The 27517-nt window shown below is 45.7% G+C and overlaps 1 protein-coding gene across 2 annotated transcripts in view; it reads right to left on the reverse strand.

Annotated features, from left to right (window-relative positions):
* Positions 1–930: 930 nt before the first annotated feature.
* The window catches only part of LOC115153806 (high affinity cationic amino acid transporter 1), a 53679-nt gene continuing 27092 nt past the window's right edge, over positions 931–27517 (reverse strand). For both annotated transcript variants that reach the window (XM_029699399.1, XM_029699398.1), the window contains exons 7-13: positions 20556–20778; positions 14660–14796; positions 11028–11130; positions 7873–8081; positions 7042–7193; positions 2011–2119; positions 931–1411 (exon numbers count right to left, since the gene is read on the reverse strand). In XM_029699399.1, coding sequence (XP_029555259.1) covers positions 1215–1411; positions 2011–2119; positions 7042–7193; positions 7873–8081; positions 11028–11130; positions 14660–14796; positions 20556–20778 — 1130 coding nt within the window. In that variant the 3' untranslated portion in view covers positions 931–1214. The remainder of the gene's footprint in view (positions 1412–2010; positions 2120–7041; positions 7194–7872; positions 8082–11027; positions 11131–14659; positions 14797–20555; positions 20779–27517) is intronic.

Here is a 27517-nt window from a genome sequence, read left to right on the forward strand (position 1 = left end):
AAACAGTATGATTATCTTGAAGATTACCAGACAGAGTTTCCATGGCCATCTGTCACTCAGTTCCAAAAGTAATCTGAGTGACTCAGTGACGTTTTCTGACATCTCTCAAGTGACAACCTTAATGCACAACCTTAACCCCAACTAATCCATTAGGATGTTAACCAACAGATAGTCCTTCCTGAGCTGTGAGAGTCTTTCCTGGGCTGTGAGAGTCTTTCCTGAGAGGCTTTCCTGAGCTGTGAGAGTCCTTCCTGAGCTGTGAGAGTCTTTCCTGAGCTGTGAGAGTCTTTCCTGAGCTGTGAGAGTCTTTCCTGGGCTGTGAGAGTCTTTCCTGAGAGTCTTTCCTGAGCTGTGAGAGTCCTTCCTGAGCTGTGAGAGTCTTTCTTGAGCTGTGAGAGTCTTTCCTGAGCTATGAGAGTCCTTCCTGAGCTGTGAGAGTCCTTCCTGAGCTGTGAGAGTCTTTCCTGAGCTGTGAGAGTCTTTCCTGAGCTGTGAGAGTCCTTCCTGAGCTGTGAGAGTCCTTCCTGAGCTGTGAGAGGTCTTTCCTGAGCTGTGAGAGTCCTTCCTGAGCTGTGAGAGAACCGTGTGCCAGTTAGTAGAGCATCCTCACTGCACACAGATGTCAAATCAATGCCTTTTCCACGTTAGTTCAACGTAACTTAATTGAAATGACTTGGAGACAACGTTGATTCAACCAGTGTGTGTGCCAAGTGGGCCCAATCAAATCCAGTCCTCAACAGCAACATTACACTACCCCACTCCCATCACATCAACCAACACTCTCCCTAAAATGGAGGAGGACAAGATCCAAGAAGTCTGCTCAGTTTCCCTGGGTTGATATGGTTCTCCTGTCTGTAGTAGGAAACCCCTGTGGAACTCACAATAAGCCCTCAGGAACAAACAGCAGTCTATCCTCTCTTCTCTACTCTGTTTTTTTTCTGCATTAGAAAATGTATTTTCCCTACCCAGGAACACCTGCGAGAAGCTACATGTGCATACGCCACTGTGAGATGTTAGACTAAAAAGTCTAAAGCCAGGAACACTGTTAAAAATAAATAAAAAATGGCAAGGTACATCCCAAAATGAGACGGTTCATTCCAAGAGGGTTCTATCCTGTTTTGATAAAGGTTCCAGACAGACGAAAGTTCCAAAGGGGCGTGGTATGTAGGGTGGTCAGGGCAGGCTGTGGCAGTTGTCTGCTGGGTCCTAGCGCTCTATAGGTCTCCGTCCTCCTCTCCCCGGGACTCCAGACCATTATGTAGAAACGCCTCTTTCTCAGGAGACATGGGCTCCATGTTGTGTGAGTGGCTGGCTATGTAGCCGTTCAACTCTACATCAGACTCAAGAGAGGAGCGGGCAAGAGCAGCCTCAGCACTGTGGTGGATCCCATAGCCAAAGTAGATCACAAACCCTGCAATAAACAGAAGGGGTTAATACTGGAATGTCTTGGAAGAGGATATATATATATAACATTTGACCCTGCTGGTCATCTATGAACATTTGAACATCTTGGCCATGTTCTGTTATAATCTCCACCCAGCACAGCCAGAAGAGGACTGGCCACCCCTCATAGCCTGGTTCCTCTCTAGGTTTCTTCCTAGGTTTTGGCCTTTCTAGGGAGTTTTTCCTAGCCACCGTGCTTCTACACCTGCATTGCTTGCTGTTTGGGGTTTTAGGCTGGGTTTCTGTACAGCACTTTGAGATATCAGCTGATGTAAGAAGGGCTATATAAATACATTTGATTTGATATATTTTATTTTTATTTTATATTTAATTTAACCCTGGGGCATTGGGATATTGTTTTTAGACCAAAGGACAGAGTGCCTCCAAAACCACTTCCAGCAGGATCTGGTCTCCCATCCAGGGACTGACCAGGACCAACCCTGCTTAGCTTCAGAGCCAAGCCAACAGCAGTATATCTCCATAGAGGAGTTTATAATATTCTGGTAATGTCTTGGAAGAGGATATCTCTATAGAGATGACATTGTTATTGGAAAAATAGTTTCTTACCAATAGCCATCCAGACAGCGAAGCGTATCCACGTGCCTCTGTCCAGCTGCATCATCAGGTAGACGTTGACAAACATGCTGACCACTGGGATGAACGGCAACAGGGGCACCTGAAGGGGTCAGAGGTAAAATACAAAGATCATGCAGAGGTCAGTGAGTCAGAAAACAAGAGAGGCATAATCCGAGTCGAAATTCATCTAATAATAAGGAAATCTCCTCGACTACGCCTACAAATTGGGTAAAACAAATATTGTGTAAAAGAGTTTACTTTGTCGTCGATTTTCTGTTATACAGAAATAACAAAACATGCCAAAAATATATTGTTTTGTTCAGGTCAAACAAGGTAAAAAATCCCAACCTACTCCCTTGTAGGGATATATAGAGCCTGTGAGAAGAGTCTATTCGGTGTGGGAGAGTAGGACATTCTGGGGAGACGGTGTCCAAGCAGGAAACACGAAGGTATGTGTGTGGGAAACAGTTAATCATAGGTAAGACATTTAACTTGTATAGTCTGTTAGTAACTCCACTCACTACTTGTAGTTGCAGTCTGTTAGTAACTCCACTCACTACTTGTAGCTGTATAGTCTGTTAGTAACTCCACTCACTACTTGTAGTTGTATAGTCTGTTAGTAACTCCACTCACTACTTGTAGTTGTATAGTCTGTTAGTAACTCCACTCACTACTTGTAGTTGTATAGTCTGTTAGTAACTCCACTCACTACTTGTAGTTGTATAGTCTGTTAGTAACTCCACTCACTACTTGTAGTTGTATAGTCTGTTACTAACTCCACTCACTACTTGTAGCTGTATAGTCTGTTAGTAACTCCACTCACTACTTGTAGTTGTATAGTCTGTTAGTAACTCCACTCACTACTTGTATAGTCTGTTAGTAACTCCACTCACTACTTGTATAGTCTGTTAGTAACTCCACTCACTACTTGTATAGTCTGTTAGTAACTCCACTCACTACTTGTAGTTGTATAGTCTGTTAGTAACTCCACTCACTACTTGTAGCTGTATAGTCTGTTAGTAACTCCACTCACTACTTGTATAGTCTGTTAGTAACTCCACTCACTACTTGTATAGTCTGTTAGTAACTCCACTCACTACTTGTATAGTCTGTTAGTAACTCCACTCACTACTTGTATAGTCTGTTAGTAACTCCACTCACTACTTGTAGTTGTATAGTCTGTTAGTAACTCCACTCACTACTTGTAGCTGTATAGTCTGTTAGTAACTCCACTCACTACTTGTATAGTCTGTTAGTAACTCCACTCACTACTTGTAGTTGTATAGTCTGTTAGTAACTCCACTCACTACTTGTAGTTGCAGTCTGTTAGTAACTCCACTCACTACTTGTATAGTCTGTTAGTAACTCCACTCACTACTTGTAGTTGTATAGTCTGTTAGTAACTCCACTCACTACTTGTATAGTCTGTTAGTAACTCCACTCACTACTTGTATAGTCTGTTAGTAACTCCACTCACTACTTGTATAGTCTGTTAGTAACTCCACTCACTACTTGTATAGTCTGTTAGTAACTCCACTCACTACTTGTATAGTCTGTTAGTAACTCCATTCACTACTTGTAGCTGTATAGTCTGTCAGTAACTCCACTCACTACTTGTAGTTGCAGTCTGTTAGTAACTCCACTCACTACTTGTAGCTGTATAGTCTGTTAGTAACTCCACTCACTACTTGTATAGTCTGTTAGTAACTCCACTCACAACTTGTAGTTGTATAGTCTGTTAGTAACTCCACTCACTACTTGTATAGTCTGTTAGTAACTCCACTCACAACTTGTAGCTGTATAGTCTGTTAGTAACTCCACTCACTACTTGTAGTTGTATAGTCTGTTAGTAACTCCACTCACTACTTGTATAGTCTGTTAGTAACTCCACTCACTACTTGTATAGTCTGTTAGTAACTCCACTCACTACTTGTAGCTGTATAGTCTGTTAGTAACTCCACTCACTACTTGTATAGTCTGTTATGTTGTGTTTGTCAGACCATGAGACATCCCCCCAAAAAATCGTTATTGTCACCAAATCGTTCGTATCGTCCGCCTATAAACTATTATGACCTCTCTATGGAAAGAGGAGACTCTAACGAACACGATGGTGTTCTATGTTTTGCTTTACAATCTGAAGTCGGTACAGCCGATCTGCCAACTTCTGTCTGTAGCGTCCTAACAGTTTGAGCTACACACTAATATGAACCTTCTGTGGAAAGGTGAGACTCTCACGAACACGTACATGTCGTTGTTTTGCTCTAGGAACTCCAGTACCAATTGAAACAATTTATGGAAGTCTATATGGAAGTATATATGGAGGCTATTTAGAGAAAAAAATAAGGGGTTAAATATAAACTCAGCAAAAAAAAAGACATGTCCTCTCACTGTCAACTGGGAATATTTTCCGCAAACTTAACATGTGTAAATATTTGTATGAACATAACAAGATTCAACAACTGAGACATAAACTGAACAAGTTATGTGACTAACAGAAATTGAATAATGTGTCCCTGAACAAAGGGGGGGGGGCAAATCAAAAGTAACAGTCAGTATCTGGTGTGGCCACCAGCTGCATTAAGTACTGCAGTGCATCTGCTCCTCATGGACTGTACCAGATTTGCCAGTTCTTGCTGTGAGATGTTACTCCACTCTTCCACCAAGGCACCTGCAAGTCCCCGGACATTTCTGGGGGGAATGGCCCTAGCCCTCACCCTCCAATCCAACAGGTCCCAGATGTGCTCAATGGGATTGAGATCCGGGCTCTTTACTGGCCATGGCAGAACACTGACATTCCTGTCTTGCAGGAAATCACGCACAGAATGAGCAGTATGGCTGGTGGCATTGTCATGCTGGAGGGTCATGTCAGGATGAGCCTGCAGGAAGGGTACCACATGAGGGAGGAGGATGTATTCCCTGTAGTGCACAGCGTTGAGATTGCCTGCAATGACAACAAGCTCAGTCCAATGATGCTGTGACACATCACCCCAGACCATGACGGACCCTCCACCTCCAAATCGATCCCGCTCCAGAGTACAGGCCTCAGTGTAACGCTCATTCCTCCAACGAAATACGCGAATCCAACCATCACCCCTGGTGAGACAAAATAGCAAAACGTCAGTGAAGAGCACTTTTTGCCAGTCCTGTCTGGTCCAGCGACGGTGGGTTTGTGCCCATAGGCGACGTTGTTGCCGCTGATGTTTGGTGAGGACCAGGCCTACAAGCCTTCAGTCCAGCTTCTCTCAGCCTATTGCGGACAGTCTGAGCACTGATGGAGGGATTGTGCATTCTTGGTGTAACTTGGGCAGTTGTTGTTGCCATCCTGTACCTGTCCCGCAGGTGTGATGTTCTGATGTACCGATCCTGTGCAGGTGTTGTTACACGTGGTCTGCCACTGTGAGGACGATCAGCTGTCCGTCCTGTCTCCCTGTAGCGCTGTCTTAGGCGTCTCACAGTACGGACATTGCAATTTATTGCCCTGACCACATCTGCAGTCCTCATGACTCCTTGCAGCATGCTTAAGGCACGTTCACGCAGATGAGCAAGGACCCTGGGCATCTTTCTTTTGGTGTTTTTCAGAGTCAGTAGAAAGGCCTCTTTAGTGTCCTAAGTTTTCATAACTGTGACCTTAATTGCCTACCGTCTGTAAGCTGTTAGTGTCTTAACGACCGTTCTACAGGTGGGGTTCTGAAAAAGAGACGTTTCATTTTTTGCTGAGTTTATGTTAAAAATAAAAAATAATGTTTCCTGATCTTACATTTCTCAGATATAGGAAAGACACTTCAGACCAAACTTCATTTAGATTATTTCGGGGGGGGGGACTGTCTGTTGTTATTCAGTGTGTTTGTATGGATTAACGTTAACGATCCCAATTGTTTTTAAATGCTTTAACGTTCACACACTATGACACATCTTTCCGATTGCAGGAATGATTATTGTTTTCTAGTTCTGGTCATTTAATTACTAAACTAACAAGGACGCGAGGAGTATGTCATTTAGATTCTCCCATGGAAATGAGAACAAACTGTATTTCTAGCTGTGTGATTATCACAGTGAGTTCAGGAGAGGTGATTATCACAGTGAGTTCAGGAGAGGTGATTATCACAGTGAGTTCAGGAGAGGTGATTATCACAGTGAGTTCAGGAGAGGTGATTACCACAGTGAGTTCAGGAGAGATGATTGTCACAGTGAGTTCAGGAGAGGTGATTATCACAGTGAGTTCAGGAGAGGTGATTGTCACAGTGAGTTCAGGAGAGGTGATTGTCACAGTGAGTTCAGGAGAGGTGATTGTCACAGTGAGTTCAGGAGAGGTGATTGTCACAGTGAGTTCAGGAGAGGTGATTATCACAGTGAGTTCAGGAGAGGTGATTATCACAGTGAGTTCAGGAGAGGTGATTATCACAGTGAGTTCAGGAGAGGTGATTATCACAGTGAGTTCAGGAGAGGTGATTATCACAGTGAGTTCAGGAGAGGTGATTATCACAGTGAGTTCAGGAGAGGTGATTATCACAGTGAGTTCAGGAGAGGTGATTATCACAGTGAGTTCAGCAGAGGTGATTATCACAGTGAGTTCAGAAGAGGTGATTATCACAGTGAGTTCAGGAGAGGTGATTATCACAGTGAGTTCAGGAGAGGTGATTATCACAGTGAGTTCAGGAGAGGTGATTATCACAGCATGTCAAGAGGGTGATTGGGAGTTTGTGGAATTGGCAGGATCCTTCAAAACAGGCTAGATTGGCAGAAGGGTACGAGCTATGAGGTTATTTGGGAGTCCAATGCACTTTATCTTGGTGGGGTGAGAGGTTTTAGTATGGGGTGGATTGTAAATTAGTTAGCAGTCTTGTACAGTAAACAGAAAGTTCTCAGGCTGTCTGTTTACTGTCCGTCTGTTAGATTAGGTATGTTAGTGACAGAGTTTTGGGAGTCCAATGTGCTTTTATCTTGGTGGGGCGAGAGGTTTTAGTATGGGGTAGATTGGTCTTGGTGTTAGGGTCTCGGTGGGGTTAAGTATTGTATACCCACCTTAAAGGACAGCTTGGTCTTGCTCTCTGGTTGTCTCCAGATGATAAAGGTGAGGAGACCACACACCATGAAGATGACGGTCAGAGCTACGATGTTCCAGACGGCAAATCCACCCTGTACTGACAGTATACTGAACACCAGGATCAGAAGGCCTATAGGGGGAGGAGGAGGAGAGGGGGAGGAAGAGGGGAGGAGAGGGAGGAGAGGGAGGAGGAGGAGAGGGGAGGAGAGGGAGGAGGAGGAGAGGGGGAGGAAGAGGGGAGGAGAGGGAGGAGAGGGAGGAGGAGGAAGAGGGGAGGAGAGGGAGGAGGAGGAGAGGGAGAGGAGGGGAGGGAGGAGGAGAGGGGGAGGAAGAGGGAGGAGAGGGGAGGAGGGGGAGAGGAGGGGAGGAGGGGGAGGAGGAGGAGAGGAAGAGGGGAGGGGGAGGAAGAGGGGAGGGGAGGGAGGAGAGGGAGGAGGGAGGAGAGGAGAGGAAGAGGGGAGGAGAGGGAGGAGGAGGAGAGGGAGAGGAGGGGAGGGAGGAGAGGAAGAGGGGAGGAGATGAGGAAGAGGGGAGGAAGAGGGGAGGAGAGGAGGGGGAGGAGGGGAGGAGAAGGGAGGAAAGGGGAAGGGGAGGAAGAGGGGAGGAGAGGAGGAGAAGGATGGGAGGGGAGGAGAGGTGTGTGTGTGTGTGTGTGTGTGTGTGTGTGTGTGTGTGTGTGTGTGTGTGTGTGTGTGTGTGTGTGTGTGTGTGTGTGTGTGTGTGTGTGTGTGTGTGTGTGTGAGAGAGAGAGAGAGAGTATATGTCTCTGTGTAGCTTATCTGTATTCTTCCTGTCCACCCCCCCTTTACCCATGAGGCTGACAGTGATGTTGACAGTGAAGCCGGACAGGGCTGATGGTTCGGTGTTGACAGGGAACAGCACAGTCTTCAGGCTGAAGTGCTCCTTCACACCAGGCAGGATGCCCATACTGGGGGCGGAGATACCGTCGCTCAGCTCCATCTCCTCCACGGTACTGGCCATCTGATAGGCCGAGGAGCTGGGATGCTCTGGTTGGTACCTGGAACAGAGAGGGGTTTTAGCTGTGTTTCCCAAATGGCACTCTTCTTCCTGTGTCCCAAAAGGCACCCTTCTTTCTGTGTCCCAAATGTCACCCTTCTTTCTGTGTCCCAAATGTCACCCTTCTTTCTGTGTCCCAAATGTCACCCTTCTTCCTGTGTCCCAAATGTCACCCTTCCTCCTGTGTCCCAAATGGCACCCTTCTTCCTATTTCCCAAATGTCACCCTTCCTTCTGTCCCAAATGTCACCCTTCTCCTGTGTCCCAAATGGCACCCTTCTCTCTGTGTCCCAAATGTCACCCTTCCTCCTGTGTCCCAAATGGCACCCTTCTTCCTGTGTCCCAAATGTCACCCTTCTTTCTGTGTCCCAAATGGCACCCTTTTTCCATATTGCAGTGTTTCTCAACCCCTCTCCAGATGTTTCACGATTTTGTTGTAGCTCTGAACTGTCAAAGTTTTGATGATGATTCATTGTCAAATTGAATCAGGTGTGCTAGTTCTGGAATATATTAAATACATGGAACAGCGGAGGGGTCCCAGAGGAAAAGTTGGACAACCACTGTCCTATTGTACTATATAGGTATTCTGGTGGACAGACTATGTAAACATAAATGGTAGCTTTGATCTGTCATGACACAACGAGATGCATGAGATAACAAGCAGCAGTGTTTAGGATAAATCATGATTTTGTATCTTTCGCATTTCGGAAGGGGAGGCTCATAGACTTGCCCGTAACTTGCAAAGAGAGAGGGTGGAGCTCTTTGTTCTGGTGTTATGATACTGATGATTTGTTGCCACAGACGGTTTGTTTACGTTTCTACCGTTGTGGCTAGATGGATTAGGCCTACACCTCCATCTAGTGGTGACGTTGGGAACAACAAATTAACTTTATTATTGTAGCTAAACCAAACTCTTTTCCAAACTCTTCTAACCTGCTAAATTAATTCACCTAAACTGCTAAATTAGTTCTCCTAATCTGCCAAATTAATTCTCCTAACCTGCTGTGTTAATGTATCCTAACCTGCTGCGTTAGTTCTCCTAACCTGCTGTGTTAATGTATCCTAACCTGCTGCGTTAGTTCTCCTAACCTGCTTGGTAATGTATCCTAACCTGCTTGGTAATGTATCCTAACCTGCTGTGTTAGTTCTCCTAACCTGCTGTGTTAGTTCTCCTAACCTGCTGTGTCAGTTCTCCTAACCTGCTGTGTCAGTTCTCCTAACCTGCTACAGACCATCAGTATTACCATGCCGGTTCTCTCAGGGTGAGAGGACACAGGCTGATCCTCGTTCTATCTCTCAGGGTTAGAGCACACAGGCTGATCATTACAGATGGAGATAATAATTTTCAATGAGAGTCATCTGTTGATAGATATGATGGTCCTCTCACCTGAGTACTAGAATGCAGGCTGCCACCAGGGTTCAGGGTTCAGGATACTAACCTGAGTACCAGAATGCAGGCTGCCAACAGGGTTCAGGGCTCAGGGTTCAGGATACTAACCTGAGTACCAGAATGCAGGCTGCCACCAGGGTTCAGGGTTCAGGATACTAACCTGAGTACTAGAATGCAGGCTGCCACCAGGGTTCAGGGTTCAGGATACTAACCTGAGTACTAGAATGCAGGCTGCCACCAGGGTTCAGGGTTCAGGATACTAACCTGAATACTAGAATGCAGGCTGCCACCAGGGTTCAGGGTTCAGGATACTAACCTGAGTACTAGAATGCAGGCTGCCACCAGGGTTCAGGGTTCAGGATACTAACCTGAGTACTAGAATGCAGGCTGCCACCAGGGTTCAGGGTTCAGGATACTAACCTGAGTACTAGAATGCAGGCTGCCACCAGGGTTCAGGGTTCAGGATACTAACCTGAGTACTAGAATGCAGGCTGCCACCAGGGTTCAGGGTTCAGGATACTAACCTGAGTACCAGAATGCAGGCTGCCACCAGGGTTCAGGGTTCAGGATACTAACCTGAGTACCAGAATGCAGGCTGCCACCAGGGTTCAGGGTACTAACCTGAGTACTAGAACACAGGCTGCCACCAGGGTTCAGGGTTCAGGGTACTAACCTGAGTACCAGAATGCAGGCTGCCACCAGGGTTCAGGGTTCAGTGTCTCAGCCTCCAGTATTTATGCTGCAGTAGTTTATGTGTCGGGGGGCTAGGGTCAGTCTGTTACATCTGGAGTATTCTCTTGTCTTATCCGGTGTCCTGTGTGAATGTAAATATGCTCTCTCTAATTCTCTCTTCTCTCTTTCTTTCATTCTCTCGGAGGACCTGAGCCCTAGGACCATGCCTCGGGACTACCTGGCATGATGACTCCTTGCTGTCCCCAGTCCACCTGGCCATGCTGCTGCTCCAGTTTCAACTGTTCTGCCTGCGGCTACGGAACCCTGACCTGTTTCACCGGACGTGCTTGTTGCACCCTCGACAATTACTATGATTATTATTATTTGACCATGCTGGTCATTTACGAACATTTTAACATCTTGACCATGTTCTGTTATAATATCCACCCGGCACAGCCAGAAGAGGACTGGCCACCCCTCATAGCCTGGTTCCTCTCTAGGTTTCTTCCTAGGTTTTTGGCCTTTCTCAGGAGTTTTTCCTAGGGAGTTTTTCCCAGCCACCGTGCTTCTTTCACATGCATTGCTTGCTGTTTGGGGTTTTAGGCTGGGTTTCTGTACAGCACTTTGAGATTTCAGCTGATGTACGAAGGGCTATATAAATACATTTGATTTGATTTGATTTGATTCAGGATACTAACCTGAGTACTAGAATGCAGGCTGCCACCAGGGTTCAGGGTTCAGGGTACTAACCTGAGTACCAGAATGCAGGCTGCCACCAGGGTTCAGGGTTTAGGGTATAGGGTTTAGGGTATAGGGTATAGGGTTTAGGGTATAGGGTACAGGTTTTAGGGTATAGGGTTTAGGGTATAGGGTATAGGGTACTAACCTGAGAACTAGAACGCAGGCTGCCACCAAGGTGTAGGCCAGTAGAGTTCCTATAGACATCAGATCTACCAGGTCCTTCAGGTCAAACAGAAAGGCCATGATAGCTGGGGGAGAGACAGAAAGGTCATGATAGCTGGGGGAGAGACAGAAAGGCCATGCTAGCTGGGGGAGAGATAGACAGGCCATGATAGCTGGGGGAGAGATAGACAGGCCATGATAGCTGGGGGAGAGATAGAAAGGCCAAATGTTTGATCCACTCATTAATGTAAATTATAATTCATTCTTTCCTCTCTTCTTCTCTCTCTCCTCACCCTTCTGCCTCGCATCTTCTCCCTTCTCTCTACTCTCTTCTTCTCTCTCTCCTCTCTCTCCTCACCCTTCTGCCTCGCATCTTCTCCCTTCTCTCTACTCTTTCCCTCCTCTCTTCTTCTCTCTCTCCTCTCTCTCCTCTGTACTTTATCTCCTCTCACCTCTCTCCTCTCTACTTTCCCTCTTCTCTACTCTCTTACCTCTCTCCTCTCTCCCCTCTCTCCTCGCTTCGCGAGTCTATATTATTCAATGAATCTATATTATTCAATTATTGCACCCACACTGCTCGTGCGCCAACGAGCGTCTGCGTTGCCAAGGGATAAAATAGAAGTCAGTTCTATTTCTGACGCAGATCGCGCTGCAAGTCCTGCCTCTTCCATCTCCTCATTGGTCTATAGAAGCAGGTGCCCACGTGCCATCTCCTCATTGGTTATACCCACGTGGGTGACTGAAAGACTAACGAGGTCAGTGGCGGTAATGCACCTAATTTATGAAAGTTGCCAATCGCAATATAAAGTCAAGAGAAGAAAAAAGCCTGGAAGGAGGAGAGATGACTAGAAACGATTCGGTTGACCGTTTTATGTGTGGATTAATTGGTGGAGTAGAGGACCTTGTGCATTTCAGGTAAAATAACAACTCAATGTTTATATCCCAGGACAAATTAGCTAGCAACAGCAAGCTATCTAAATAGGACAAAAATTTGCAAGCATGTGCAAGCTAACTAGCTAAATTGCCATAAATGTTTAATGCTTTCAACCTGTCCCCAAATTAATGTAATTGGTTCAGAGTTTGTTTTGATATTTTAAGCTGCGTGTCGTGATTGCATTTGGTGTTGGGGTACAAAATACATTTATGCACGATGGGGCAAGACGGCGCAAGATGGCACACGTGCAGCCGGTTTGGGTTCCGTGTAACTCCTCTATCTCCTATATCTCCTATATCTCATCTAACTTCTCTATCTCCTCTGTCTCCCCTGTCTCCTCTCTCACCTCTCTCAATCTCCTCTCTCTCTCCTCTCACCCCTCTCTCTCTCCTCTCTCTCCTCTCTCTCTCTCTCTCCTCTCCTCTCCCACTTTCTACACTCTCTCCTCCTCTCTCCTCTCCCTCCTCTCTCTCCTCTCCTCTCCCACTTTCTACACTCTCTCTCCTCCCTCCTCTCTCTCCTCTCTATCCTCCCTCCTCTCTCTCCTCTCTCCTCTCTCTCCTCTCTCTCCTCTCTCTCCTCTCTCTCCCTCTCTCTTCTCTCTCTCCTCTCTCCTCTCTCTCCTCTCTCTCCTCTCCCTCTCCACTTCTAACCTATCTCTTTCCTACCTACGCTCTCTCCTCTCGTCCCTCCTCTCTCCTCTGCTCTCTCCTTCCTCTCATCGCCTCTCTCTATCTCCTCCGTCCTCTCCTCCTCCTCTCTCCTCTCTCTCCTCTCTCCTCTCTCTCTCCTCCTCCTCTCTCCTCTCTCTCCTCTCTCTCCTCTCCCTCTCTCTCCCTCCTCTCTCTCCTCTCTCCTCTCTCTCCTCTCTCTCCCTCTCTCCTCTCTCTCCTCTCCCTACTCTTTCTACTCTCTCTCTCCACTCTTTTCATTCTTATACTTGACAATAGTTGTCAGATAAGTAAATATCACTGGGCTGAGACTTTTGAAAGAGTGATTACATTACTACGAAATGATGATGTGTGGTTCAAACACAGTACCGAAAGCAAACAGAACTGCTTGGCCATGTCATCCACAGAGCTGGGGTCCAATCTGACGTACTGTACTGTAGGTCCTCAGGTGACTAACTGGGTCAAAGCACTCTAAACACCAGGTTTATTTATTATGTATTTATTAACTTTAACCTCTTCAAGGAGATGACAGCTAGGTAATCACAGCTAGGTAATCACAGCTAGGTAAACACAGCTAGGTAAACACAGCTAGGTAATCACAGCTAGGTAAACACAGCTAGGTAATCACAGCTAGGTAAACACAGCTAGGTAATCACAGCTAGGTAATCACAGCTAGGTAAACACAGCTAGGTAAACACAGCTAGGCAATCACAGCTAGGTAATCACAGCTAGGTAAACACAGCTAGGTAATCACTGCTAGGTAAACACAGCTTGGTAAACACCAATAGGTAAACACAGCTAGGTAATCACAGCTCCCAGCTAGGTAATCACAGCTTACAGCTAGGTAATCACAACTAGGTAATCACAGCTCACAGTTAGGTAATCACAGCTTACAGCTAGGTAATCACAGCTAGGTAATCACAGCTCACAGCTAGGTAATCACTGCTAGGTAATCACAGCTAGGTAATCACAGCTAGATACACACAGCTAGGTAAACACAGCTAGGTAAACACAGCTAGGTAAACACAGCTCACAGCTAGGTAATCACAGCTAGGTAATCACAGCTAGGTAAACACAGCTAGGTAATCACAGCTAGGTAAACACAGCTAGGTAATCACAGCTAGGTAAACACAGCTAGGTAATCACAGCTAGGTAAACACAGCTAGGTAATCACAGCTAGGTAAACACAGCTAGGTAATCACAGCTAGGTAATCACAGCTAGGTAATCACAGCTAGGTAAACACAGCTAGGTAATCACAGCTAGGTAATCACAGCTAGGTAATCACAGCTAGGTAAACACAGCTAGGTAATCACAGCTAGGTATTCACAGCTAGGTAAACACAGCTAGGTAATCACAGCTAGATAATCACAGCTAGGTAATCACAGCTAGGTAAACACAGCTAGGTAATCACAGCTCCCAGCTAGGTAATCACAGCTCACAGCTAGGTAATCACAGTTTACAGCTAGGTAATCACAGCTAGGTAATCACAGCTCACAGCTAGGTAAACACAGCTAGGTAAACACAGCTAGGTAAACACAGCTAGGTAATCACAGCTAGGTAATCACAGCTCACAGCTAGGTAATCAGAGCTAGGTAATCACAGCTAGGTAATCACAGCTAGGTAATCACAGCTAGGTAAACACAGCTAGGTAAACACAGGTAGGTAATCACAGCTAGGAAACCACAGCTAGGAAACCACAGCTAGGTAATCACAGCTAGGTAATCACAGCTAGGAAACCACAGCTAGGTAAACACAGCTAGGTAAACACAGCTAGGTAAACACAGCGAGGTAAACACCTCGCTCTACCACTGTCCCCCCACCTTTAACTCTTACCCCTGGCACTGTTTACCAGACATGACCCCAGAGGCTATGGTGGACATGATGGATGTCTTCCCTAACCTCTAACCTCTACCCCCTAACGCTGCTCACGAGACATGACTCCAGCGGCCATGGTGGACACGATGGATGTCTTCCCTAACCTCTAACCTCTAACCCCTGACGCTGCTTACCAGACATGACTCCAGCGGCTATGGTGGACATGATGGGTGTCTTCCTCTCACTGATGCGGGCCAAGAAGGAGAAGAGGAGGCCGTCGCGAGACATGGCAAATATTATACGAGGGAGAGGGAACATCGAGCCCAGGAGACTGGAGGGAGGAAGGAAGGGAGGGAGAGGAAAGGGATGAGGAGAGAGGGAGATTGGGGTAGAATAGTAGGTTTGCGAGGGGTGAGGGTGAAGTGGGGGAACAGGGGAGAAGAATTTGGTAGAGAAGGGGTGAGGGGAGAGAGAATTGGTAGAGGAGAGGGTGAAGTGACAGTCAGGGGAGGAAGAGGTTGAAGGCTTGAAAGAAGGGTCAAACTAGTATAGAGCAGGAAGAAACAAGGAGTCAAACATCAAAGTCCAGTAATCCTTTAATGTAGCTCCCTGTAATGTAGCTGTAATGTAGCTGTAATGTAACTCCCTGTAATGTAGCTGTAATGTAGCTCCCTGTAATGTAGCTGTAATGTAGCACCCTGTAATGTAGCACCCTGTAATGTAGCTGTAATGTAGCTCCCTGTAATGTAGCTGTAATGTAGCTCCCTGTAATGTAGCACCCTGTAATGTAGCTCCCTGTAATGTAGCTGTAATGTAGCTCCCTGTAATGTAGCTGTAATGTAGCTCCCTGTAATGTAGCACCCTGTAATGTAGCTCCCTGTAATGTAGCTGTAATGTAGCTCCCTGTAATGTAGCTCCCTGTAATGTAGCTCCCTGTAATGTAGCTGTAATGTAGCTGTAATGTAGCTCCCTGTAATGTAGCACCCTGTAATGTAGCTCCCTGTAATGTAGCTTCCTGTAATGTAGCTGTAATGTAGCACCCTGTAATGTAGCACCCTGTAATGTAGCTGTAATGTAGCACCCTGTAATGTAGCTCCCTGTAATGTAGCTGTAATGTAGCTCCCTGTAATGTAGCTCCCTGTAATGTAGCACCCTGTAATGTAGCTCCCTGTAATGTAGCTGTAATGTAGCACACTGTAATGTAGCACCCTGTAATGTAGCTGTAGTGTAGCACCCTGTAATGTAGCTCATTAACCTCTTGTGTCTAGTCTGGGTACCAGTTTGTTTCAGCATATCATGATCTTGGCTTCCATTATGGTTGTCTCTTTTACAGTTAGCCTGGCAACCAGTCTGTTAGCGACAACCTTGTTGTTAGTGACAACCTTGTTAGCGACAACCTTGTTGTTAGCGACAACCTTGTTGTTAGCGACAACCATGCTGTTAGCGATAACCATGTTGGGTTACTTGACAAATCTTGTAAAATACTTTTCAGTGTTTGTCACAAGCGTTGTAAAACGGAAACCAAGGCACAGCGTGTTGAGTGCTTTTAATGAAAAGCACTTAAAGAAAAAACAAACAACAGCCAAACAGTTCTGTCAGGTAATCTAACACACTAAACAGAAAACAACTACCCACAAAACCCAAAGAAAAACAGGCTGCCTAAGTATGGCTTCCAATCAGAGACAACGAAAGACACCTGCCTCTGATTGGAAACCATACTCGGCCAAACATGGAAAACAAAACATAGAAATAGAAAACTAGAACAAATTCCCCTAGAACCAAAAAAACCCCAAACACACAAAACAACCCCCCCTGCCACGCCCTGACCATTCTACTATGGCAAATGGCCCTTTTCACTGGTCAGGAGGTGACAGTGTTTGCTTTAGTCTAGATTACAAGATTGGTGTGGTTTGCAGTTTTAGGACATTTCTATTGGTTTATTAAACTTGGGCTAAACCGGCATAGATAACGTATTTGAAATATATATATTTTTTTGTATTTAAAACCCATGTCTGTATTGACCTGTTTGTGTTAATGTGTCTCACCTGCCATGAAGCCAGAGGTGAGGGTGGGGATTAGGGGTATTTTGGTGCCAGGGCTGATCTCTGCCATGAAGCCAGAGGTGAGGGTGGGGATTAGGGGTATTTTGGTGCCAGGGCTGATCTCTGCCATGAAGCCAGAGGTGAGGGTGTTGTCATGACGTTGCCCTCTTTGGGAACAGCGAGCCCTATTCCCCCTCCCTCTGCACCATCCCCCTCTCTCTGTCTCTCCTACACCCAGGCTGCTGTGACCTCAGGTCGTAAATTCCTGGAGGAGAATCCTGCCTCATGGCCAGACAGTATAGAGAGAGTGAGTTTTCATAGAGAGAAGAAAGGAATTTCTTCCACCTCACAGAACTTGAGGTCCAAACAGTATTTATGTTCTGGAGAATGTATAAAAGATCAGTGAAGAATCCAGCTACGAACTGGGAGAGAGAAAGAGAGAGACAAAGAGAGACAGAGAGACAAAGAGAGACAAAGAGAGACAAAGAGAGGACAAACTCTCCAACAGAAACTAACTTTTCAACAGAGATCCCGACGACACTCTGAGCATAAATATATATATATTGATTGCAATTATTCCCGAATGAGTGAGCGTTCATGTGCAAAGGATTAGCATTTCAATTGTTATAATTATCAACTCTGTAGTGTCTTCTCAGCTGACCCCCCACTCCCCTTTTGTCTAACAAGCCGCCATGCCGGTTTAGCCCACTAGGGCACATTCCTCTTTCATTTGTTTGTGTGATGCATTTCTGTGAGAACTTAGTAAATAAATGATTTTAAGACAATTGATGTATGGATGATTCATAGTAAAGACTGAGTTCGTGCAGATAACCAACAATTTACGACGTTTGGAATGAGACTAACGTGAGGTAAAGAATAATTCATTAATCAGAAGACTAATTGATCAGATATTAAAATATCTGAAAGTTATATTAGGAAAATTATAACTTTGTAATCTGAATATTTTCCTTCGTGCCCCGACTTCCTAGTTAATTACAGTTACATGATTAAGTCGTTTAATCACGTAATAATAATAATTAGAGAATTTTTAATAAAGATTAATCTTCAGTTTAATGATGCCAAAGACACTGACTGATCTCTGCTATGTACAGCAGACCATCATCAGCCATGGCCCAGATCACACGAGGCATAGCTCCCAACAGGCTGCACACACACAGACACACACAGACACAGGATGGACGAACACACAGACGCGTGCATGCACACACACACACACAGATGGACAGACGGACACATACAGACAGAAAACAAGCCAGTCACCTTGGAGTTAATCACAGAGTAGCTAACACATTCAAATGATTCCAAATAGTAGATAAATGTACATATTTCGTAATTGTTTTAGGCTTATGTTTTTTTGGAAGATTTGAGTAGATTTGTTTTATGATGTTGATCCATTGCAAGTGATTGGAAGTCAATGGATGTCGTTTTGGAAAGACAGTATCATTTGAACATTTAGATTTGATTTTACTTTTGTTTCCAAAGGGGTGTGATTTTCCCGCACTTACGACGTATGAGCAGGGTGCTGAGATTTGACTGAAGGCTGGGGCATCCAATCACAGGACTGAAAGTGTTAGCTGGCGGGGGTTACGATAGTGAGGAAGGGTTTAGTGAGAGGATTTACCATTTGAAATAGTTAATATTCCTTCATGCAAAAACACAGGGTTAGAGAATAAATCCCAAACGGCATCGTATTCCCTATATAGTGCACTACTTTAGACAAGACCCCTATGGACCCTGGTCCAATGTAGTGCACTGTTTTAGACAAGACCCCTATGGACCCTATCCAATGTAGTGCACTGCTTTTGACCAGACCCCGATGGACCCTTGTCCAATGTAGTGCACTATAAAGCCCTGTGGACCCTGGTCCAATGTAGTGCACTACTTTTGACCAGACCCCTATGGACCTTGGTCCAATGTAGTGCACTACTTTTGACCAGACCTCTATGGACCCTGGTCCAATGTAGTGCACTATAATGGGAATAGGATGCCATGTGGGACAAACCCATAATCATCAAACAGGCAATTCAGAGAGAGAGACATCACGGTTCAAATAAAACACATTTCATCTTGGAATATCAGGAAACGCTGATCAACTAGACAGCCGTTCTATCACAGACACGGAATAGAACTACACCCTTAGAAAAAAGGTGCCTTCTAGAACCTAAAAAGGTTTTTTGCCTGTCCCCATAGAAGAACCCTTTGAAGAACTCTTGATGGTTCCAGGTAGAACCCTTTTGGTTCCATGTAGAGTCGTTTTTGGCTTCTATGTATAATCCTTTTCACAGAGCATTCTACATGGTACCCAAAATAGTTTTACCTGGAACCAACAAGGGTTTTTACCTGGAACCAACAAGGGGTATCCTATGGGGACAGCAGAAGAACCCTTTTGAAACACTTTTTTTCTAACGTCTGGGAATCAAATTAGAAGTTTACAAATGAATACAACTCAATGCCTTTTAGAAATGTTAACGGGCAGGTTGAATAATAATACATTTAATATGTAACGCATTTTTCAATAATTTAACATTTTTAATAGTTGAAATAGGAAGTAAGAGTGTGTAGCTTAGTCATACTTAAGCTATAAGGCCCGAGGAGGACCTGATCCCTAGGACCATGCCTCAGGACTACCTGGCATGATGACTCCTTGCTGTCCCAGTCAACCTGGTCGTGCTGCTGCTCCAGTTTCAACTCAACTCTTCTGCCAGCGGCTATGGAACCCTGACCTGTTCACCGGACGTGCTACCTTGTCCCAGACCTGCTATTTTCACGTCTTTAGAGACATGACGTGCGGTAGAAATACTCTGAATGATCGGCTATGAAAAGCCAACTGACATTTACTCCTGAGGTGCTGACCTGTTGCACACTCGACAACCACTGTGATTATTATTATCTGACCCTGCTGGTCATTTATGAACATTTGAACATCTTGGCCATGTTCTGTTATAATCTCCACCCGGCACAGCCAGAAGAGGACTGGCCACCCCTCATAGCCTGGTTCCTCTCTAGGTTTCTTCCTAGGTTTTGGCCTTTCTAGGGAGTTTTTCCTAGCCGCTGTGCTTCTACACCTACATTGCTTGCTGTTTGTGGTTTTAGGCTGGGTTTCTGTACAGCACCTTGAGATATCAGCTGATGCAAGAAGGGCTTTATACATACATTTGATTGATTTGCTATACCACGGCTGTCAGCCAATCAGCGTTCAGGGCTCGAACCACCCAGTTTATAATGAACATGATATACCTGATAGATTTATGGGACAATATGACCTGTCAGATCTCTTTCTACTGATATTAATAGACTGCAGGGGAATCAAATACCACCATGGTTAAATATATACTCACTAAGAGACACACACACACACACACACACACACACACACACACACACACACACACACACACACATACACACACACACACACACACACCTTGTGGTGTGAGCTAAACTCACTGATCACATCAGCAAGGTGTGTGTGTGTACATACAGGTTAGTTTATCTAGGTGTGGCTAGGTGAGGCTAGGTGTGTCTAGGTGAGGCTAGGTGTGTCTAGGTGTGGCTAGGTGTGGCTAGGTGTGTCTAGGTGAGGCTAGGTGTGGCTAGGTGTGGCTAGGTGTGGCTAGGTGTGTCTAGGTGAGGCTAGGTGAGGCTAGGTGTGTCTAGGTGAGGCTAGGTGAGGCTAGGTGTGTCTAGGCGAGGCTAGGTGTGTCTAGGTGAGGCTAGGTGTGTCTAGGTGAGGCTAGGTGTGGCTAGGTGAAGCTAGGTGTGTCTAGGTGTGGCTAAGTGTGGCTAGGTGTGGCTAAGTGTGGCTAGGCGTGTCTAGGTGAGGCTAGGTGTGGCTAAGTGTGGCTAGGTGTGGCTAAGTGTGGCTAGGCGTGTCTAGGTGAGGCTAGGTGTGGCTAAGTGTGGCTAGGTGTGGCTAAGTGTGGCTAGGCGTGTCTAGGTGAGGCTAGGTGTGGCTAGGCGTGTCTAGGTGAGGCTAGGTGTGTGTGTAATCACCTTCTATACATAGATGTACAGTACGTGTACTAACCTGGTGGACAGAGCACACAGTGACCCTACAGCCACAGCGTAAGTGGCTCCCTCCCAGCCTACATATTTAAAGGCTGCAGGCAGAGGACTGTTGTTGTCTAGGAGGTAGTAGGGCATCATCATGGTGAGAGCAGCAGACACTCCGAAATAGGCCACGAAACAGATGAGGAGAGACGACACGATGCCTATGGGAATGGCCTTCTGAGGGTTCTTCACCTCCTCACCTGGGGGCAGAGGGGTTAGGGGTCAGGGATAAGAGGTCAGAGGTTCCTCTAGATCTACACAACCTATTTCAAAGTGAAGGAAAGATAATGTTCTAAATGAATGAAGACGTCTTCGTTGCGTAAGTCTTCACACCCCAGAATTAATACTTGGTGGAAGCACCTTGGGCAGCCGTAATAGCTGTCAATCATTTTGAATAACATTCAAAAAATATGTAGATATTTTTAGTTGTTGTAATTTTTACCCTCCTTTTTCTCCCCAATTTTCGTGATTACGATCTTGTCTCATCGCTGCAACTCCCCAACGGGCTCGGGAGAGGCGTATGTCCAAATCGTACTTCTTAACACCCACCTGCTTAACCAGGAAGCCTGCTGCACCAATGTGTAAAGAGGAAGCACCGTTCAACTGACGACCGAAGTCAGCCTGCACGTGCCCGGCCAACCCAAGGAGTCGCTAGAGCGCAATGAGCCAAATAAAGCCCCTCTGGCCAAACCCTCCCCTAACCCGGACGATGCTGGGCCAATTGTGCACCGCCCTATGGGACTCCTGGTCATGGCCGGTAATGACACAGCTTGGGATTGAACCCCAGGTTGTAGTGTTGAATAATATTCTACCAACACAACAGTGCCTTCGGAAAGTATTCAGACCTATTGACTTTTTCCACGTTTTGTTACATTACAGCCTTATTCTAACAGATTTTTTTTTAAATCCTTAGCAATCTACTCACAATACCCCATAATAACAAAGCGAAACCAGTTTGGAGAATTCTTTTGCACCACATTTGTTAAAAATAAAAAACAGATACCTTATTTACATAAGTATTCAGACCCTTGACTATGAGACTTGAAATTCAGCTCAGGTGCATCCCGGTTTCATTGATCATGCTTGAGATGTTTCTACGACTTTCGATTCCAAGATGGCGTAGCAGTCAGACGTCTGTTTTTGTCTTGTCCCGTCCCGTGTATATATCGTTTTCTTCATATTTATTTAGTATATATTTTAAATCTACGGACTGAATATACTCTCCTGCAACCCACCTCACCCAATGTGGTACGGATCTGCTATTTTTATACTTTAGAACAGGAAACCCCATCAGAAGCTAGCCAGCTAACTAGCTACTAGCTAGTAGTCAGTTAGCCACTGCTAGCGGTCATCACCATTATCTCTGACATCAGCCAGCCTTAACCGGTCTATTCCTGCCAGTCTGCACAGCACGATATCAACCCAGAGCATATCGGACAGCTTTTTTTCTACCACATCTCCGGATTCCTACTGCAAGCTCTGAACCTTTACACCGGATCATCGCAGCTAGCTAGCTTATATCCGAGTGGCTACTCCTGGCTAACGTGTCTGTCCTGAAGCAAGCACCAGTTAGCTTAGAGCTAGCCTTGAGCTAGGCCCATCTCCCGGCTAGCCGAAGAGGTCCATAAGCCAATTCTTGGGCTACAATACCTCTATTGCAAATTGGCCTGGACAGTTTACTGCCGACACGGAGCCACGCCGATCCATCACCACTGGTCTGCCGACGTAACCATCCGAGGTGGTCTCAACAGGCTCTTCCATTGCGACGTCGCCGGATGCCCATCTGCTAGCCCCGGCCCGCTAGCTGTCTGAATCGCTGTGTCTCCAGCTCGCCTAGCGTTGAGCGACTACGTCATTGGCTCCCTGACTCATTTAGTGCTACTCATTGGACCCTATGATCACTCGGCTATACATGCCTCTCCCTAATGTCAATATTCCTTGTCTATTGCTGTTTTGGTTAGTGATTTGTTGTCTTATTTCACTGTAGAGCCTCCAGCCCTGCCCAATATGCCTTAACTAGCCCTTATGTTCCACCCCCCACACATGCGGTGACATCACCTGGCTTAAATGCCTAGGTTTACCTCCACTGTACTCATAGCCTACCATACCCATGTCTGTACATTATGCCTTGAATCTATTCTTCCGCGGCCAGAAATCTGCTCCTTTTACTCTCTGTTCTGAGCGTACTAGACGACCAGTTCTTATAGCTTTTAGCCATACCCTTATCCTACTCCTCCTCTGTTCCTCTGGTGATGTGGAGGTTAATCCAGGCCCTGCAGTGCCTAGCTCCACTCCCATTCCCCAGGTGCTCTCATTTATTGACTTCTGTAATCGTAAAAGCCTTGGTTTCATGCATGTTAACATTAGAAGCCGCCTCCCTAAGTTTGTTTTATTCACTGCTTTAGCACACTCTGCCAACCCGGATGTCCTAGTCGTGTCTGAATCCTGGCTTAGGAAGGCCACCAAAAACCCAGAAATTTCCATCCCTAACTATAACATTTTCCAACAAGATAGAACTGCCAAAAGGGGCGGAGTTGCAATCTACTGCAGAGATAGCCTGCAGTGTTCTGTTATACTATCCAGGTCTGTGCCCAAACAATTCGAGCTTCAACTTTTAAAAATCCACCTTTCCAGAAACAAGTCTCTCACCATTGCCGCTTGTTATAGACCCCCTTCAACCCCCAGGTGTACCCTGGACACCAAATGTGAATTGATTGCCACCCATCTATCTTCAGAGCTCATGCTGCTAGGTGACCTAAACTGTGACATACTTAACACCCTGGCCGTCCCTACAATCTAAGCTAGATGCCCTCAATCTCACACAAATGATCAAGGAACCTACCAGGTACAACCCTAAATCCGTAACCATGGGCACCCTCTTAGACATCATCCTGACCAACTTGCCCTCTAAATACACCTCTGCTGTCTTCAACCAGGATCTCAGCGATCACTGCCTCATTGCCTGGGTACGTAATGATCCGCGGTCAAACGACCACCCCTCATCACTGTCAAACGCTCCCTAAAACACTTCAGCGAGCAGGCCTTTCTAATCGACCTGGCCCAGGTATCCTGGAAGTATCTTGACCTCATCCCATCAGTAGAGGATGCCTGGTTGCTCTTTAAAAGTGCTTTCCTCACCATCTTAAATAAGCATGCCCCATTCAAAAAATGTTGAACCAGGAACAGATATAGCCCTTGGTTCACCCCAGACTTGACTGCCCTTGACCAGCACAAAAACATCCTGTGGCGCTCTCCATTAGCATCGAATAGACCCTGCGATATGCACATTTTCAAGGAAGTCAGGAACCAATATACACAGTCAGTTAGGAAAGCTAAGGCTAGCTTTTTCAAACAGAAATTTGCATCCTGTAGCACTAATTCCAAAAAAGTTTGGGACACTGTAAAGTCCATGGAGAATAAGAGCACCTCCTCCCAGCTGCCCACGTCACTGAGGCTAGAAAACACTATCACCATATCACCTCATTTTTCTATGGCTTTCCACCTGGCTACCACGGCCAACAGCTCAGCACCCCCTGCAGCAACTTGCCTAACCCCCCTGCTTCTCCTTCACCCAAATCCAGATAGCTGATGTTCTGAAATAGCTGCAAATCTGGATCCCTACAAATCAGCTGGGCTAGACAATCTGGACCCTCTCTTTCTAAAATTATCCGCCGAAATTGTTGCAACCCCTATTACTAGCCTATTCAACCTCTCTTTCATATCGTCTGAGATCCCCAAAGATTGGAAAGCTGCCGCGGTCATCCCCCTCATTCAAAGGGGGAGACACTCTAGACTCAAACTGTTATAGACCTATATCCATCCTGCCCTGCCTTTTTAAAATCTTCAAAAGCCAAGTTAAACAGATCACAGTCCATTTCGAATCCCACCGTATCTTCTCCACTATGCAATCTGGTTTCAGACCTGGTCATGGGTGCACCTCAGCCAGCCTCAAGGTCCTAAACAATATCATAACCACCATCGATAAAAGACAGTACTGTGCAGCCGTCTTCATCGACCTGGCCAAGGCTTTCGACTCTGTCAATCACCGCATTCTCATCGGCAGACTCAATAGCCTTGGCTTCTCAAATGACTTCCTCGCCTGGTTTACAAACTCAGTGTGTCAAATCGGAGGGCCTGTTGTCCAGACCTCTGGCAGTCTCTATGGGGTTGCCACAGGGTCCAATTCTCGGGCCGACTCTTTTCTCTGTATATATCCATGATGTCGCTCTTGCTACTGGTGATTCTCTGATCCAGCTCTATGTAGACGACACCATTCTGTATACATCTAGCCCTTCTTTGGACTCTTTGTTAACAAACCTCCAAACGATGCCATAAAACACTAATTCCGTGGCCTCCAACTGCTTTTAAATGCTAGTAAAACTAAGTGCATGCTCTTCAACCGATTGCTTCCCCCGTCCAGCGTCACTACTATGGAAGGTTCTGACTTAGAATATGTGGACAACTACAAATACCTAGGTGTCTGGTTAGACTGTAAATTCTCCTTCCAGACTCACATTAATCATCTCCAATCCAAAATTAAATCTAGAATCGGCTTACTATTTTGCAACAGAACCACCTTCACTCATGCTGCCAAACATACCCTTTTAAAACTGACTATCCTACCGATCCTTTACTTCGGCGATGTCATTTACAAATTAGCCTTCAACGCTCTACTCAGCAAATTGGATGTAGTCTATCACAGTGCATCCGTTTTGTCACCAAAGCCCCATATACTACCCACCATTGTGACCTGTATGCTCTCGTTGGCTGGCCCTCACTTAATATTCGTCGCCAAACCCACTGGCTCCAGGTCATCTATACGTTTTTGCTAGGTAAAGCCCCACCTTATCTCAGCTCACTGGTCACCATAGCAACACCTACCCATAGCACTCACTCCAGCAGGTATATTTCACTCGTCATCCCCAAAGCCAACACTTCCTTTGGCTGCCTTTCCTTCCAGTTCTCTGCTGCCAATGACTGAAACGAAGTGCAAAAATCTCTGAAGCTGAAGTCTTATATCTCCCTCTCTAACTTTAAGCATCAGCTGTCAGAGCAGATTACCGTACCTGTACACAGCCAATCTGTAAATAGCCCACCCAACTACCTCATCCCCATATTGTTATTTATCCTCTTGCTCTTTTGCACCCCAGTATCTCTACTTGCACATTCATCTTCTGCACATCGATCACTCCAGTGTTAATGCTAAATTGTAATTATTTTGCCTCTATGGCCTATTTATTGCCTTACCTCCCTACTCGTCTACATTTGCACACACTGTACATAGATTTTTCTATTGTGTTATTGACTGTCCATTTGTTTTTGTTTAACTCTGTGCTTTTGTCGCACTGCTTTGCTTTATCTTGGCCAGGTCGCAGTTGTAAATGAGAACTTGTTCTCAACTGGCCTACCTGGTTAAATAAAGGTGACATAAAAAAATACTTGATTGGAGTCCACCTGTGATACATTCAATTGATTGGACATGATTTGGAAAGGCATACACCTGTTATATAAGGTACCATAGTTGACAGTGCATGTCAGAGCAAAAACCAAGCCATGAGGTCAAAGGAATTGTCCATAGAGCTCCGAGACAGGATTGTGTCGAGGCACAGATCTGGGGAAGGGTACCAAAAAACATTTCTGCAGCATTGAAGGTCCCCAAAACACAGTGGCCTCCATCATTCTGAAAATGGAAGAAGTTTGGAACCACCAAGACACCCGGCCAAACTGAGCAATCGGGGGAGAAGGGCCTTAATCAGGGAGGTGACCAAGAACCCGATGGTCACTCTGATAGAGCTGTAGAGTTCCTCTGTGGAGATGGGAGAACCTTCCAGAAGGACAACCATCTCTGCAGCACTCCACCAATCAGGCCTTTATGGTAGTTCCAGACGGAAGCCACTCCTCAGTAAAAGGCACATGACAGCCTACTTGAAGTTTGCCTAAAGGCACCTAAAGACACTCAGACCATGAGAAACAAGATTCTCTTGTCTGATGAAACCAAGATTGAACTCTTCAGCCGGAAGCAAGCATTACGTCTGGAGGTAACCTGGCACCGTCCCTACGGTGATGCAGGGTTTTGGCAGCATCATGCTGTGGCAATGTTTTTGAGACTAGTCAGGATCGAGGCAAAAAATGAACGGAGAAAAGTTCAGAGCGATCTTTGTTGAAAACCTGCTCCAGAGTGCTCAGGACCTCAGAATGGGGCGAAGGTTCACCTTCCAACAGGACAACGACCCTAAGCACACAGCCAAGACAATGCAGGAATGGCTTTGGGACAAGTCTCTGAATATCCTTGAGTGGCCCAGCCAGAGCCTGGACTTGAACCCAATCGAAAATCTCTGGAGAGACCTGAAAATAGCTGTGCAGCAACGCTCCCCATCCAACCTGACAGAGCTTCAGAGGAATGGGAAAAAATTCCCAAATACAGGTGTGCCAAGATTGTAGCATCATACCTAAGAAGACTCAAGGTGCTTCAACAAAGTGCTGAGTAAAGGGTCTGAATACTCTGAATAGTGAATATAAATTCTAAAAACATGTACTTTCTTTGTCATTATGGGGTGTGTAGATTGATGAGGAAAATAAACAATAATAATTTTTGGAATAAGGCTGTAACGTAACAAAATGTGGAAAAAAAAAGTCAAAGGGGTCTGAATATTTTCTGAACACAGGTAAAACAGCCTGGATCAACTGATTTAGAAGCAGTGGGAATGTGTAGTGACTGTCTGATTGGACAGCAGTTTTAGCCCATGACCTCTGACCCCCTTATCCACACCTACAGTATCGCAGTGGAGAAGGTGGAAAGCTTCATGTTCCTCGGCGTACACATCACTTACAATCTGAAATGGTCCACCCTTTCAGACAGTGTGGTGAAGAAGGTGCAACGGCGAATCTACAACCTCAGGAAGCTGAAGAAATTTGGCTTGGCATCATGTTAAGGTTATG

This window comes from Salmo trutta, chromosome 19 (assembly GCF_901001165.1).
Source record: "Salmo trutta chromosome 19, fSalTru1.1, whole genome shotgun sequence".
Taxonomy (NCBI): Eukaryota; Metazoa; Chordata; class Actinopteri; order Salmoniformes; family Salmonidae; genus Salmo; species Salmo trutta.